Here is a 13,828-nt window from a genome sequence, read left to right as displayed (position 1 = left end):
GTAATTAATTCCGCGTCGCAACTTGGATCGTCGATACCGTTCGATACCGTTCGATTCCGGCAGTTTCGACGTAGACGTACCCAACACTCGGACCGTTTCATTGCCGAAAGCCTCGTACAAGCTTGGTCAGATTTCTTTCCATGTAAATAGCTGCTGTAATTACACTTGCTCGTCGTAAATCAAGGGACAAAGGAAAGACTGCCTGTAGGAAACGTCCACGGCACGGAGGAACACGCTGTTTATTAGAAGAGTAGCGGGATTACAAGTGGACACGGTAATGATAAGCAAACAATGACGACATTATGCTTATGATCAATTTATATATCGGTTTAATCCCGGAACGGAGCGGAACCGCGATCGCAGAGGAAGTCGGTGATCGCAGCCGCATCTGCCGAAGCGGATGCGATTGTCATTGCGGCAATCGTCGTATTGTCCCGTCGAATCGATTGATCGATTAATTAATTAGACGAGGATGGATACACGCGGGTTTACCGAGTTAATATCGAATTCACGGTTAATGCGCCCGTGTCGGCCGGCGCAACAGCTGGTAATCGTCTCGAAATCCTGTTTAACAGCAAAAAGAAACAGAAGCTCCGGCTATTCGGCGCGCTGTATCCTTCGGTAATCGTACAACTGCGTATAGCGTTAGCTTTACCCTGAATTCGACAAATGCGATTCGACTAACCGTTTCGTGACAAACGGTCGCTGGGCGAGATGAAAATTTCAGGTGAAATTTCTTCAGTTTGTCAGCGTGGTAAATCGTGTGAGAAATTCGTAATCTTTCTCTGGTTCGTTAATACCGTGATCGTTCCGAGTAGCCAAGTGGGTTAAACTATATCAATTAGCGAAAAGTTCCAGCTAATAAAGTTATCCTGTTAGAGAGAGAGAGAGAGAGAGAGAGAGAGAGAGAGAGAGAGAGAGAGAAGTAAAGAAAGGAGAGAAAAAAAACGCTTCCACTTTCCTAAACGAGGCAGGCACGCGAGAGTGTGGCAGCAAGCAATCGTAGTGGCACGTTCGTTTCCCGTATTTCCCGGAACGCGACGGATTAAACGGTAACGACGACGCCCGCGACCGTACGTTCACACGTGACACGGAGATTAGTCTCGCGGCAACTACGGGCATGCAGGGGTGCGACTGCCTCGTAACGACAACGAGATAATGCATCGCAGGCACAGTTATAATTTTTTAATGCTACACCCACGATACGGGACCATTCGTCTTGTGGCATGTTAGATACGCGGTCATGCTCGCGTGCGAGCCTTCGCCTCGCCGCCCGGGGATCGCCGCTTTTCCCTTCGAAAAAACAAAAAGAGAGAAAAAAAAACCCTTTTCACTTCGATCACAAACCATCGACAATGTCTCTGCCGATATTTCCAAGACCGTTCTACAACACCTATCTTGGCGGCGAGTCCCTGGACGGTGCGATACGTTTGGTCAGCACGCGTCCGCTCGTTGTTTCATGCAAAGCACCAGAGGTTAGAGAGACAGAGACGTGATTTCCTGATTTTTCCGCCTCCGAGAGGAAGGGAAAGTGTATCGCCCCGTTCTGTCGTCCGCCGCATTGACAAGCTCGACGCGGACGATGACCAACCGAGAAATTTCGTACTTGACGTCGAGCTTGGCAATCTTACGGGGGGAGGGCCGTAATGCGGATTTTGTTAGACAGAGTCGGAGTTACACAGAGAGATCCGACAGAGAATTATCGTAGCAGCGCAGAAAGGGGAAACGGAGGGGAAAAGAAGATTCATGGTGTTACACGTCGAAGACACGTCGGACAGGATGAGAGCACGAGACGAGGAACGGAGACTTTCTCTTTCTCTCTCGAAACGGTGCAACGAACTCTCCGTTACAAAGGGGGAGATCGCAGCGGAGGGGCGCGAAAAGGAGCGGCGATTGATAAAAAGAAAAGGAAAATGAATCGATCGCGGTTCGTTTAATCGAATCGATCCTCGTTTCACAGGTTGAAACTAGCTGGAGAACCAGGTAGATCGATCGATCACGAGGGATGAAAGAGCAGGAATATGAAAATCGCGCGTTAATTAATCGCAGCGACGAGCGAACAAAAGGGGGAAACGAAAAGCGTCGCTCTTCCTTTCACGTGACCGTGACGGTTCGCGCCGCGAACGCTGCGATCATGGAAACGATGATTCGCGAGAGTGTGATGCGTTTGTGAATGAAAGAGGGAGACGCGCAGAGTCGCGCGAATGATTCGAGCAGCTATTACAGGCTACGTTGCTGCCTGACAGAACGTGTGATCGGATGACTTCGTTGTTGATCGACGTAGAAAACGTGCTCTGCCCTCTCCAGTCCGGATCAGATACATGTATATATGCTTATATATCCAAACAATCGATACGATATACATCGGTGGAAAGAAACGAAATACAATAATATACGTATATCGATGATAATAATAACAACGAGTATACTTTTACTTGAAGTCTACGCGAGCGGGAAGCCAAGAAACCGGCGTTTCCCGCTCCGGCTGGGAACGAGAGGCGTGTCCCGTTCGCCGCCGCTTTCCAACCAAAACGAGAATACCAAAAATAGTTACGCGAACGAAAAAACGTAAGCACGTAAGCGTACAACTGATCGTATATGTATAAAACAATAAGATACGTAAGCCAATTCAAAAAGTATCTCTGTTACAATCATTGCAGTATGCTTGAAAAAGGTAAACGTAATGTGTGCTTCACGGGGCCCCGCTTCTGCCGCCGTTGCTCTCGCCTCCGGTATCAGCCTGTCACTCTCTCTCGATCGCATTTCTCACCTCCTTCTACGCGCCCGATAAAGCCGCGCAATTCGCCCCACGCGAACGCATAAAGCCCCGAAAGTAATGCGTTCTTTTAACGATCGAGTATCGCCTAGCGCGCGGCCGTTTCGACTCTCCACCGACGCGCGACGGCCTCCATAAATCCTTTGAAACGCGCACGCCCGCGCGGCACACCGAGCACCTGGATGCCTTATCACCTTGGTCGCGAGGGGAAAGGCACTGCTCGCGAGAACCTTTCAGAGGGAATCGTAAAGAAGAATAAGAACCGCGATTTTTCGGTGAAACGTATCGGTTCTCCGTGCCGCGCTATCTTTACGACGCGATAGAAACAATTCTCTTTTTACAGATGATTTACGAACCTCTTGCCTTGTAACACGGAGTCAGCTGTATCGAACTATACGAGATTCGCGATACGGTTTCCAACGCGAAATAACGTCTCTACTTGGAGCAAATCGAGCCACCTCGTAAAGAGTACGTACATCGACGCGCATGGCGGCCGCTGACCGCGTCTGTCGCTGGCAGAGGAAACGATAAAAAGAGCAACTCGCACCGGTCCACGGGGGTGGAGGGTGCAAGATTCGATCGCGTGGCTCACACGAGAGCACCATTCATCCGTACACGAGATTCTTTCTACCACCAACCCCCACCGCTGCCGCCGCCATCCGGTTTCATGCTCCAGTTCCCGATTACGCAACGTTCGACCGGCAAATTAAAAAGAAGCCATGGAACCGCGACCAGGCCAAGTTGCGGCGATCCTGTTCAATTTCCAGCCCGGCCAATCTCCGATACGTATCTAGCCCCCGGGGGCTAGTGTACTCGTCGCGATATCATTTCTTATTCAAATCGTGTCCCGCCGAGCGCGCCCCTGTAAAAGCTAGATAAATCAAAAATTCACCGCTCGCTGTAATACACGCGGACGTAACGGAAAGATCGCTGATACCAGAGCACGATTTCGCCCAGCTGTTCGAGCGGGGCCCACGTATTTAACTCACGGATATAGAGAGCAGAGGGTGTCGTCCGATATCGTACCTTGTCGCCTACCTTCTTCTCCCATTGGAGAACGTAGGGCACTGGGTGCTCACCGGGGAACTCTACGTGACAGTTGAAGATAACGCTCTCCCCTAGGATCGCCGTAATGTGCACCGCGTCCTGGTGACAGAGACCTGAAACACACATCGTTCGAAATTCGTCAAAAATTCAAATTTTTACCGCTTTCCAACGTCGGAACAACGCCGTTCGAGTAACGCGCGACAAAGGTCTCCGTGATGAATCTTCCACGACTCAGGCGCAAAAGAACACGTGTTTCCTTCTCCTCCCTTTCGAGTGGCGACGTTAAACACGATCACTGGCTTAAGCGATAGACGATTAAGAATATAACCGGGCGTGATAAGAGGAAACACGGAAGCGAGGCAGGGCGGTACCGCCATTAGTATCGTTAATAATGGCCTGTCAAAATTATTGATATCGCAGGAAACTAGCAGCGCGTTCACCCCGTTTCTGGTCGCACGGAACAACCCTCTTACAACGACGCCTTGTACGCATCGCGCATAATAATTCCAAGGGAGGAACGCCCATTCGTGTTCCGTTACCGCGATTACCGAGTCCCAGTTGGAAGTGGCCCGGAACAACTGTTTTTATCCTCTCTCGTCGTTCAATTTTCGCACCAACGAATGGTGCGATTCTTTTCTACGGGAGGAAATATGCAGAGGGAAAAATCGAACGGGAGTTGCTTCGGCGACCGAAACGAAACGAAATCTAAATCTTTGTGGAACGGATAGAGGAGCGGTCCCCTTTTACCAGGGTGCTGCGAACGTTCGTACGTTGGAGAAAAAGCGGAAAAATCCGAGCAACGGCCTACGTGGCGAGGAGATAGCGCAGCGCCGAGGGCGTTCGATACGGGCGTCCGCCCAAAAAACTAAATGAGACTCTGGAAAGAGCGGCCGCCGTGAAAATTGTCTTCGTCCGCGGAACAATGGCTTACGCGCCTCTGGAATCCCTCTTGCGCGCGTGCATCCTCGCGAGGATGAGAAATTACCAAGCACCGGTGGAAGAAAGGACTCGTCGGGCTAGACAGGCCTGGTGGCCTCTCGTACCCGCCAATTCCCGAGTCCTTGGTAATCTACCCCATCTAGACACCGAGACGTATCGCGCCCTTTTTCTCCTGCATTTGAAATTATAATTAGAGAGCGTAGCGTTCTCTCATTCTACCGAGTTTCGTTCGTACAACTTTGAAAACGTTTCTTCGCTTCGATCAACACCGGTGGAAACTGAAACGAGAGAGAGGTAGGAGGGAAAACGGCGGATAAGCGGAACAAACAATGCGCAAAAAGCGAGCAGAGAGAGAGAGAGAGTCGAAGATTAATTTGGAAAACGGTGGTTGGAGACGTGCTCGTCCTCGGCGTCTACGAGTGCGCGACTTTGATCGCCACTCGAGCTTTCCTTCCATTGTCGCTGCCTATTGTCCAGATTATTGGCAGGCAAGCTCTGGATGCTTCGGCACAGACGCGTTCGCCACAGCCACTACCTACGTAAGTAAGTACGTAAGTATAGAGAGGTAGGAGACGACTCTTCTTCTTCGATGGAGTAGTAGTCCCTTGGTCCTCCTCTTCGCTCGGTTCCTTTTGCCCGTGTGCCACCTGTCCATGTGTCAGCCGCTTCTATTCACCGTACAAAGGGACCGCGCACGCTTCGCCGCACCGTTATCCGCGATCGAGACGAGTGAAAACGAACGGCGATCGTTCGTGAAAATGAGGGAAACCTCCGGTCTGATATCTCTTATTTTCTCCACCCTTTTACTTTCAACCACGTTTCGTCCTCTCTCCCTCGTCTCCTCTCCGACATACCAGCAGGCAATTTTTTCCATCCTTTCTTCGGTGGCACGCGTAACGAGATACCTAGCCGATTTTATTGCTCGTCCGCGCGTGCACCAAGACGCCGAGGAGAACTCGAGGACACGAGGGAGGGAGAGGTGGTGGGCAAGGAGATCTCCTCATCTTCGTCGCCAAATTTTCAAGCAGCGACGAACCGTGAAATTAAGCAGCCACTCCATCGGCTGTATCGCGTGCAAGCTAAATAGTTAAGACCGAGCTTAAGGCTGGCGTATACGCGAGAACCTGGGACGACGCGGAAGAAGCAATTAACCAGGGGCTAACGAGCATTCTACCTTAGTCTCGGCTAACTTTCGCCTCGAATATACCTTTTAATTATTTAGCGTAATTGGATGCCCCTGGATAAATATACATGCACGTGTGTAACACCGTACGTGTATCTAGGCTGGAAGGTTCTTCTTTGGCCTTCGTGGTTTATCGCGCAGCTCGCAGCAGGCAGACTCCAGAGATAGAGAGAAGAGGCTGAGGAGGCGCCACGAAAACGCGTTCGACTCGACGCGTCGCGAGCACCACTGTCGACAGCAGGTCTTTTTTTTCTCTCTCTCTTTCACCCGGTTCGATCGATCGCGCGTCGCGGTGCCTCGCCTCGCGGTAGATACTCTTCCCAGCGTGGAACGGGCTTTAGCAAGGGCAACGTACCCTCCAGGAAGGGACAACGTCATTTGCAACTCGTTTCATCGCCTGCCATCTGGGCTGCTTTGAAGGCAGCTACGAGGAAGAAACCATAATCGTTCACCGCCAACACGCGCGGATGCCTCGTGTATACGTAATTTATGGCGACCATGTGCCGTTCCCCGACCATTACCCGGGGTCCCGGCAATCTGGAGAGGAATTTAATCGCGACACCGAATGCATTCGCGGACGATACCTACGCTCTGTCCCTTCAGGTCCGACGAATTGCTATCTTTTTATTTATTCGACCTGTGAAGAATTGCTGGTAACAGACAGCCGGATCTAAGCTCGTTTGCGCACACCGACGACCAGAAAGAGTTTTCTTAAGCGGACCAAGCCTTTTCAGAGAAATTACATGCACCGGCGAGCCCGCCCATTCGTCGAATGGAATCAATTTAAAAATCCGCTGGGAGCGGCGCGGCGGCGGAGAAGTTGAAGGGCACTTCGCGCGCGGCCAAGTTGCGAGACGAGGTCGAAAGGTCCGGCGGGAAATAATTGGGAAATAAATAAATTAGGGGCATTAACCGAGGGAAAGTTGCCTAGGCGAAACGACGACGACGACGCCAGTCGACTCCGGTTCCGTGCAAGTGGCGAACACAATGCCCCGTCTTTCCACCCTGCCCTATTCAACTTTCTATATTAAACAACTTTCCCGCTAATTTCGTCCGCGATTCCCCTCTTCTCACGCCCCCGCTCTTTCTTTTCGCCTCGTTCGCCAATTTTGCGATTATTTTCCCTCCCTTTACCGAGAATCTTGGCCAGACTTTGCGGGATACATCTGTTCGCGAGGAAGAACACTCTGACGTTTTTCATCCCCTCGATATACACGCGTCATTAACCAGACGTGGTGTGCTCGCTGGTTGAACGAGGAGGAAGAGAGAGCTACGAGTTTTAACGAAATTGTTCTCGTTGACGAGGCTAACGAGCATCGTAAGAGCGTTCTCGTTGCGTGCTCGCGGATTAAAAAACCAGGAGACAGAGTGAGTGTACCGGCACGTTGTAAGGCGATTTTCTTTGACGCAAGAAAATGGTTCGCCTTGTGCTGATTGGCTCGTTCGACGTTTTAAGGTCGGCGAAGCCTGTCAAGCCCAAACTATCGTTTACTGCGGTTGTTGATTCTTTATTACTACGTTTTACACTCGACTGATGGAGTATGATTATCTGGATGAAGGTTTAGTGAGTTGACGATGCGGTAGCACTACTGAATAATTGTGAACTGAACTGTCAGGCGATGGTGACGAGTTCTGATTGCGCTAATTGGTTAGCGAGGTGGCTAAACGAACGGCGACGCGTTTCTTCGGAGAAAGGGATGCCTGTCAGCCCCGAAAGCGGTACCGTTTTATGGTAAAAAAAAGTCCCATCGTTGGCGCGGCGCATGGTAGTCCAAGGGGGGTCTGGTCGGCCGAAGTGATAATCCGCCAGACCGAGGCGAGCTCGCGTGAACGTGTAAGACTGAACAGGGAGAAAGGAGATAAAAGAGAGGAAAGATCCTTTTGAAACGGGTAAATCTGCGTAACAGTCGTAAATAAACGCGGTTACTGCGAAAGGTAAATTTTCCCCGCTGGCTCGCAAGTTATTTCCACGCATTGAACGGTATCGAAACGTTGTCCTCGACTCGTTGGATACTTTTCAACCGTTAAGCGCGCCTCCCCCCTGTCGCCGGGCTTTTTCGTTGTCCCTCTTCCCGTCGATCGACGAGAGGAGGAGCAGAGAGGCATTTGTCCGCGTTTATACACGAGAGGGAATTTTCAATTTTCCTCTCGTAAAAAGTTTAGACACCCGGGAATGATTAAAAAAGGGAATTTTTACATCTATCTTAGCGACACTCGCGGACGTTTATTTGATTCACGACAGAAAGATTCTTTAGAATTGCGACAGAAGAGCGAGAGGCGGGCACGTCGCTTCGGGTGACAAATAACCGTTGGTTCGAGCGGAAAAAAAGAGAAAAAAAAAAACAGAGAAGTTTAATACAGAGACAGTTTGGAGAAACGTCGAAGACGATATTGCAAACGGTACGCGTTCGATCGAACCGATAAACGATCGTTTCCTACGTTTACGAGAAATCGATGTCTGGTGGAAGCTGCGTCTGACAGAATCTGGTGGCGAAACATACGAGGGAACGAGCGAATGCACGCGTAATTGTACACTGTGACGTAGAAACGTATTACCAATTACCAGAGGTATCTTGACGGAACCTCTCCGCTCGATCTCAATCGACGTCATTACGGGCCTGACCTACGCGCGTCACAGGAACCAGCCACACAACACACTATGTTCAATCCAAGATCAATCAGTCGATCGTACTTGAGAGACGATGGAAAGCTATTATCGTGACCCGGTAGACTTGTTCTGATTAGCAAGCCTCGGTAATTAATGTACAACCCGGGAAACCAGTAAACGGTAATGAAACAAACGCGTGCTCGCGCGCTCCGTTTAAAGAGGCCACCAACCACACCGATGTCGTCTCACTTATCCACAATTTCGGTGTCTTTCGTGACCTACTCGTGTACGCATATTTAACCCTTTCACGACCACCAGCCACTACCTAGATTCCAATTACTCTACTTCCCGAGGTACGCTCGAATTTGTAGAAAAAAAGAAAGGATCGGGCGATTTACCTGGCGTGACGAAAAGCACGATGCTGAGGAGCAGGGTCCTCGTGGCCACATCCGCGATCCACCGGAAATCCTTGCGACACCATCGAAGCCGATGCCTTTTCCCATTGCCTCCTTCCACCTTCTCAGCCTCCGTGCTGAGGAATCTTCCAACGGAGAGCCGCAGCTTTCCGTACAGCGAACCGATTACACCGGATCCACGGTTCGAGCATCTCGAGCCTTTCTCTCGGTCATTCTCCTCGTCCGCCTGTCGTCTGCACGCTCGAGAACCTGCACATGTGGGCTGGCCGGAAGCGAGAGTCGCTTGCAAGTCAACTCTGTTGGAAAAACAAATTTACCCCGTGTTAGAGCCTCTCTCTGCGCGCGCCTCCGAAATTTAACAAGGAATATACGGAGAGGCACCTTTCTTCCTGACCAAGGTTGCCGGACAGGTCTGGTGTACAGGAGCCATCGTGCCTTAAGGAACGAGGGCTCTGGGGAAAAGTGCTTCCTGAACACCGGGACTCGAGCCTTCGCCGGAGGTCCGTGGCTTGTAGCCCTCCTCCGCCCCCCATACCCCCGCTCCCATAGTATCTGTAAATCATAAACGAGCGTGTAAGCCAGCTTAGATAGCGTGGCGGAGGATTCGGTGTAAATAATCGAGGGAGGTAGGCCAACTCTTCGACCACCGGCACAAATTATTCTGCTTTCCAACTATCCCATCAACGTGGATATTCCCTTTAACCACGAGTCTCGATACTATCCTGCGTTATTCGAATCGCGCGTGCGAATCATTCGTTAACGATGTAAAAAAACGAGAAAGAAGGTAAACGCGGCGCGATACACCGCGCGTTTGCCGTTTCAATTAAAACCGACGATAAATTGTACCGGGTCGCTCTAATCGCGTATTCGAATATAATTATACGTTTCCTCGGGCTGGTAATTAATGCAGCCGATAAATAGCGAGAGGGAGGGAGGGACCATTTTCCCCTCCCTTTGTTATCGGATCGCGGTATTTTCAATTTGCGCGCAGCTTTCTTAATCCCATGCTGCGATAACCGTACGTCTCCTAGCTGTTCTCCATCGCGTTCCGTCCAGCGAATATAGTCACGAGAACGACATAATGCCTTAATCGATCCTCGGAACGGTTTAATCCGCGATTCGTATCGCGCCGCTCGATTACCCCGCTGAAAACCGGCTCGAATCGTCCGATAAGAGTTCCATTACTTTCGACTACAACCTGGAATCCACCTGGATTTCTTCCTCCTACGGCCGATTCCGCACGCTGGCCTCGCGAAACGTGAAACTATGCGCTCTGTCTAACCTCCATCAGGATTTTACTCGACACGTTCGACGAGCTCTCTGCCCGATACGATCGACCATTCACGCCACGATTCCGTTATTTTCAATCAGAAAAATTCGTCTCCGAGCGAGACGTCTCTTCTGCTCGTTTCAAATTGCAGATCAAACTTCTTCGCCGAGTGTACTCTGATTGCGGGACTTTAAGGGAGATTCGATTGTAACGTTATAATTTTGTACTCGTGAAGGCACGTACGCAAAGGTACGCAAATGTGTTGGATCGCGGCTACTTACCCCTGCCGTTCCGCCACCACTACCGCTGCCCGGATCGACCGCTCCCGGCGCCGATTTTCACCAAATTCGCCACGTCCTCGAGGGCCACCTTAGCCTCCGCAACGTGCCGCTATCATCACCTGCAACAACGACAAGTTCGTTAGCGAGCGCCGTACGTTGGCACGCGTCACGCATTCGTAACATCGAGGCGCGTACGCTGACATCGCGCGTACAGTCTCATTCTTCCGGGGGGTTAGTTGAAATTCTGCGCAAGGCGGACGCATGAATCGAATCGATTAGCGAGATACGTGCTCAGATGCGAGCACCGATCCGATCGATCCAGCCATCCTGGGACGGAGAGAGGCGATTCAGGCCTGCCGCAATTTTCGACAGGGGGGCGATGATAATTATGTCGCTTTGAGGCAGTGCTCGGATTACCAACGACGATGATCAAACGACCGCGGACGTGTTTCGGCAACCGAGGAAAATATTACCGGTGAAATCGATCCACGATTACCCCCAACTCTCCTACGTTTCAATGTTTAATCCTGACTTTCGTCGCTGCTCATTTTACACAGATTAACGCTGATCGCCGGTTAAAAGCGACTGCATATTACACTCGCATACCACGGACAGAGTGTCAAGTATACCAAAATTTCCGGATTGGAGTAAATAGGTCGGTAAATAGCTGAACTCGCGTTATTTTCCAGAGATCAGTGTTCATCTCGCTGAAAGCACGTTCCGCGGTACCATAATGTTAGCGCTCAGCGTGTTTCTCGAAAATTTCCGAGCTTGCAGAGGTCGCGGTAAAAAAACGATCCGCGGCGAGGTCGGGCACACTCGTACGTGCATGCCGGTAAAAGAGAATATATACCACGGTTCGCCACCGTTTACGATTATTGGCCTTTAACGCCGATATCATGCCGGATAGAATCTCCGGTTTTACCGTCTCACGGTGAACTGGCCTTCGGTCGCGCGCGATCCAGCCTGGTAAACCGGCGATCAACCGTGCTATAACCGGGATTCAGGATGTAACACGGAGGAAATCTCGTCGCCGTCTTGAGAGAAGCAAGGGGACACGGAACGATCGCGGGATTGTACGTCGCTAATAGAAGACGCACGGTTAACCAGTGGGGTGTGGAGAACAGGATTGGTTTGAACAATGGCACATGTCGTCCGCGCAATTCCAACCCACCGACACCACCCGTCATAACTCGTCTTCGTGTTTCACGGTTATTAGCGCCGAGCCGCTGGGATTGACCGATATCCCCTACCCTTGTAATCCCTTACTCCTTTCATCCCCGACCGATCGCCGCACGCAACCTGATGAATCGTACCGGGAAGAAGAACGGTAACCTCCTGGATGTACAGCCGATGGAAGAGATATCAGACGTCAAAATTTACACGTTCGAGCGTATCTCGACGGAAAGCTGAGTCAGAGCCACGTAAAGTATGCCTCTACTTCGATTCAGTATTAATTGAATCTTAATGCTTTAATTTCCAACCCCGTTTGATCGCGTGTCACGATTTTCCTCCGAATTCACACTCGTGACACTACAATCTCTCCCCGCTGTTCGCCTCTTTCTTTTTCTCGAAAGCTATAAGTTATCAAAAGCTTCGCGTGGCAAGGGATCAACTGCAAAGCGACGAAATCCATGGAATCGTGGGCGAATTAAACGGCTCCCACTTCGATCGAGCGTTTTCGCGTGACGCAACCACTTAGCGCTGATCTACCTATTCGTCGGCTCTCTCGTCGAATTCAACGAAACAGCCGACTAATTGGCCCGTGTCGACGGCTCCCACGCGACCCTACTTGTTGTCCGCGATCGGTGACGAAATCGACAGAGAAAAACGATCGTCGCTACACAACTACGAATTTTCGAGCCGACCAAGGACCGATAACTCCAACTGCGGTATTTATTACCGATAATCGACGACATTCGAGATTCCTATTCAGTTTACGAGGGGAAGTTAGTTGACAACTCGTGCGCCTCGGCGAAATTACCCAAAGCTCCTCCGGTCAATTTCACTTGTGCGTCCCACGGCCCAGCCTCGCGAGCATGCACGTACATATATCGCGATAAACTTTATCCACCAGCTGTCTGATACAGGAGAAAATTAGTTAGCTACGCGTACGAGCCACCAGCCGTATGCAAATCTCTCTCTCTCGGTTATGATACGGAGGAGTTTCGAACGAAAGACATTTTCGAATTAAACACCGGGAACGAGAAGAAAGTTCCGGCACAGTGGTACGGGAAACCCGTTAGCCCGTGAATATTCTCAGCGTATATCGCGGAACGTCCGCGTCTCGAAAAAGGTCGAACCACCGACGAGCGGCGGCGGCGGCGGTGGTGGCGCGCGTTCACGGGCAATTTGTCCGTGCGCAACGGACAACACGCGCCACTGCTCGATTCGATTCTCACCATGGGCTAAAGCTGATTCGATCAATTGTGAAAATTCGACTGTACTTTTTGCATTCGCGTATCACGTAACGAGTGGCGATTACTATTCAAATTTGAAATTGCACGGCCGACCCCCGGTGTATAAAGCAGGCCCCCCACCCTCGGTAATATCGATCAAATTACCGGCGCTCGTTGGACTGTTCGGCCAGGCAGCACCGGTGTGTAATACAATTTGCACCGCGTCGAAACGAAGTTTCGGGAGGGGAAAAAACGAGACGATCGGTGGAAAGATCGCGTCGGTAAGAGAAGACGGGTGTGCAAGTTTACTTGAAATTACGATCCCTTTTTCCTCCACGTCCCGAGGGGTAAGCCTGCATCTGGTGATCCATTGTGCGAGAAATGTGTCAAGTAAACGGGGAAGAATAACACGGTTAACGAACGCGCGCTCTTTCTAAAAATCCACTCGACGTTCCACCCCTCTTTGCACAAACTAGTCCACGGAACACTGGCCTGGCTTCTTCTTGGCGAAAACGTCGAGTCGAAGCGGCAACCCGTATTCGGCGAGTGAAAGACAAACGCGCGACGTTTCCTACGAATCCGGCAGCATCCAGAGCCTCGGGCCGTTTTGGAAGCCCGTAGAGCAAAGGAGGCGCGCACACGGGTCATTCAGAGACCGACACACTTCGAATAGCAACACACCGTTGAAAGATGATGGGTCCAGCCTGATTTTTCAGCACAGTCTCGCACCGCTTTTCCAGATATACATATACACCTATATATATATATTCTACACCATCCAGCGCGTGTCACTTAACCGTGTCGCTTTCCATCCGGCTCCGTTCTCTCCAGCTTCCTGCGCGCATTGTCAGCGTGGATCTCGTCGCGAATGCACGTCAACGCCGACCCGGAGCCCTTTCAGCGCACACA

At 50.9% G+C, this 13,828-nt stretch overlaps 1 protein-coding gene across 1 annotated transcript in view; it reads right to left on the bottom strand.

Moving 5' to 3' along the window:
* LOC108579280 (protein turtle-like) overlaps positions 1-13,828 on the bottom strand; it is an 89,840-nt gene that overhangs the window by 32,450 nt on the left and 43,562 nt on the right. Inside the window, exons 3-6 of the mRNA XM_017942788.1 lie at positions 10,521-10,639; positions 9,351-9,521; positions 8,952-9,265; positions 3,815-3,936 (exon numbers count right to left, since the gene is read on the bottom strand). Coding sequence (XP_017798277.1) covers positions 3,815-3,936; positions 8,952-9,265; positions 9,351-9,502 — 588 coding nt within the window. The 5' untranslated portion in view covers positions 9,503-9,521; positions 10,521-10,639. The remainder of the gene's footprint in view (positions 1-3,814; positions 3,937-8,951; positions 9,266-9,350; positions 9,522-10,520; positions 10,640-13,828) is intronic.

This window comes from Habropoda laboriosa, unplaced genomic scaffold (assembly GCF_001263275.1).
Source record: "Habropoda laboriosa isolate 0110345459 unplaced genomic scaffold, ASM126327v1 scaffold64, whole genome shotgun sequence".
Taxonomy (NCBI): Eukaryota; Metazoa; Arthropoda; class Insecta; order Hymenoptera; family Apidae; genus Habropoda; species Habropoda laboriosa.
The sequence above is the reverse complement of the archived record's forward strand: the minus strand, read 5'-3'. Positions and strand labels throughout refer to the sequence as shown.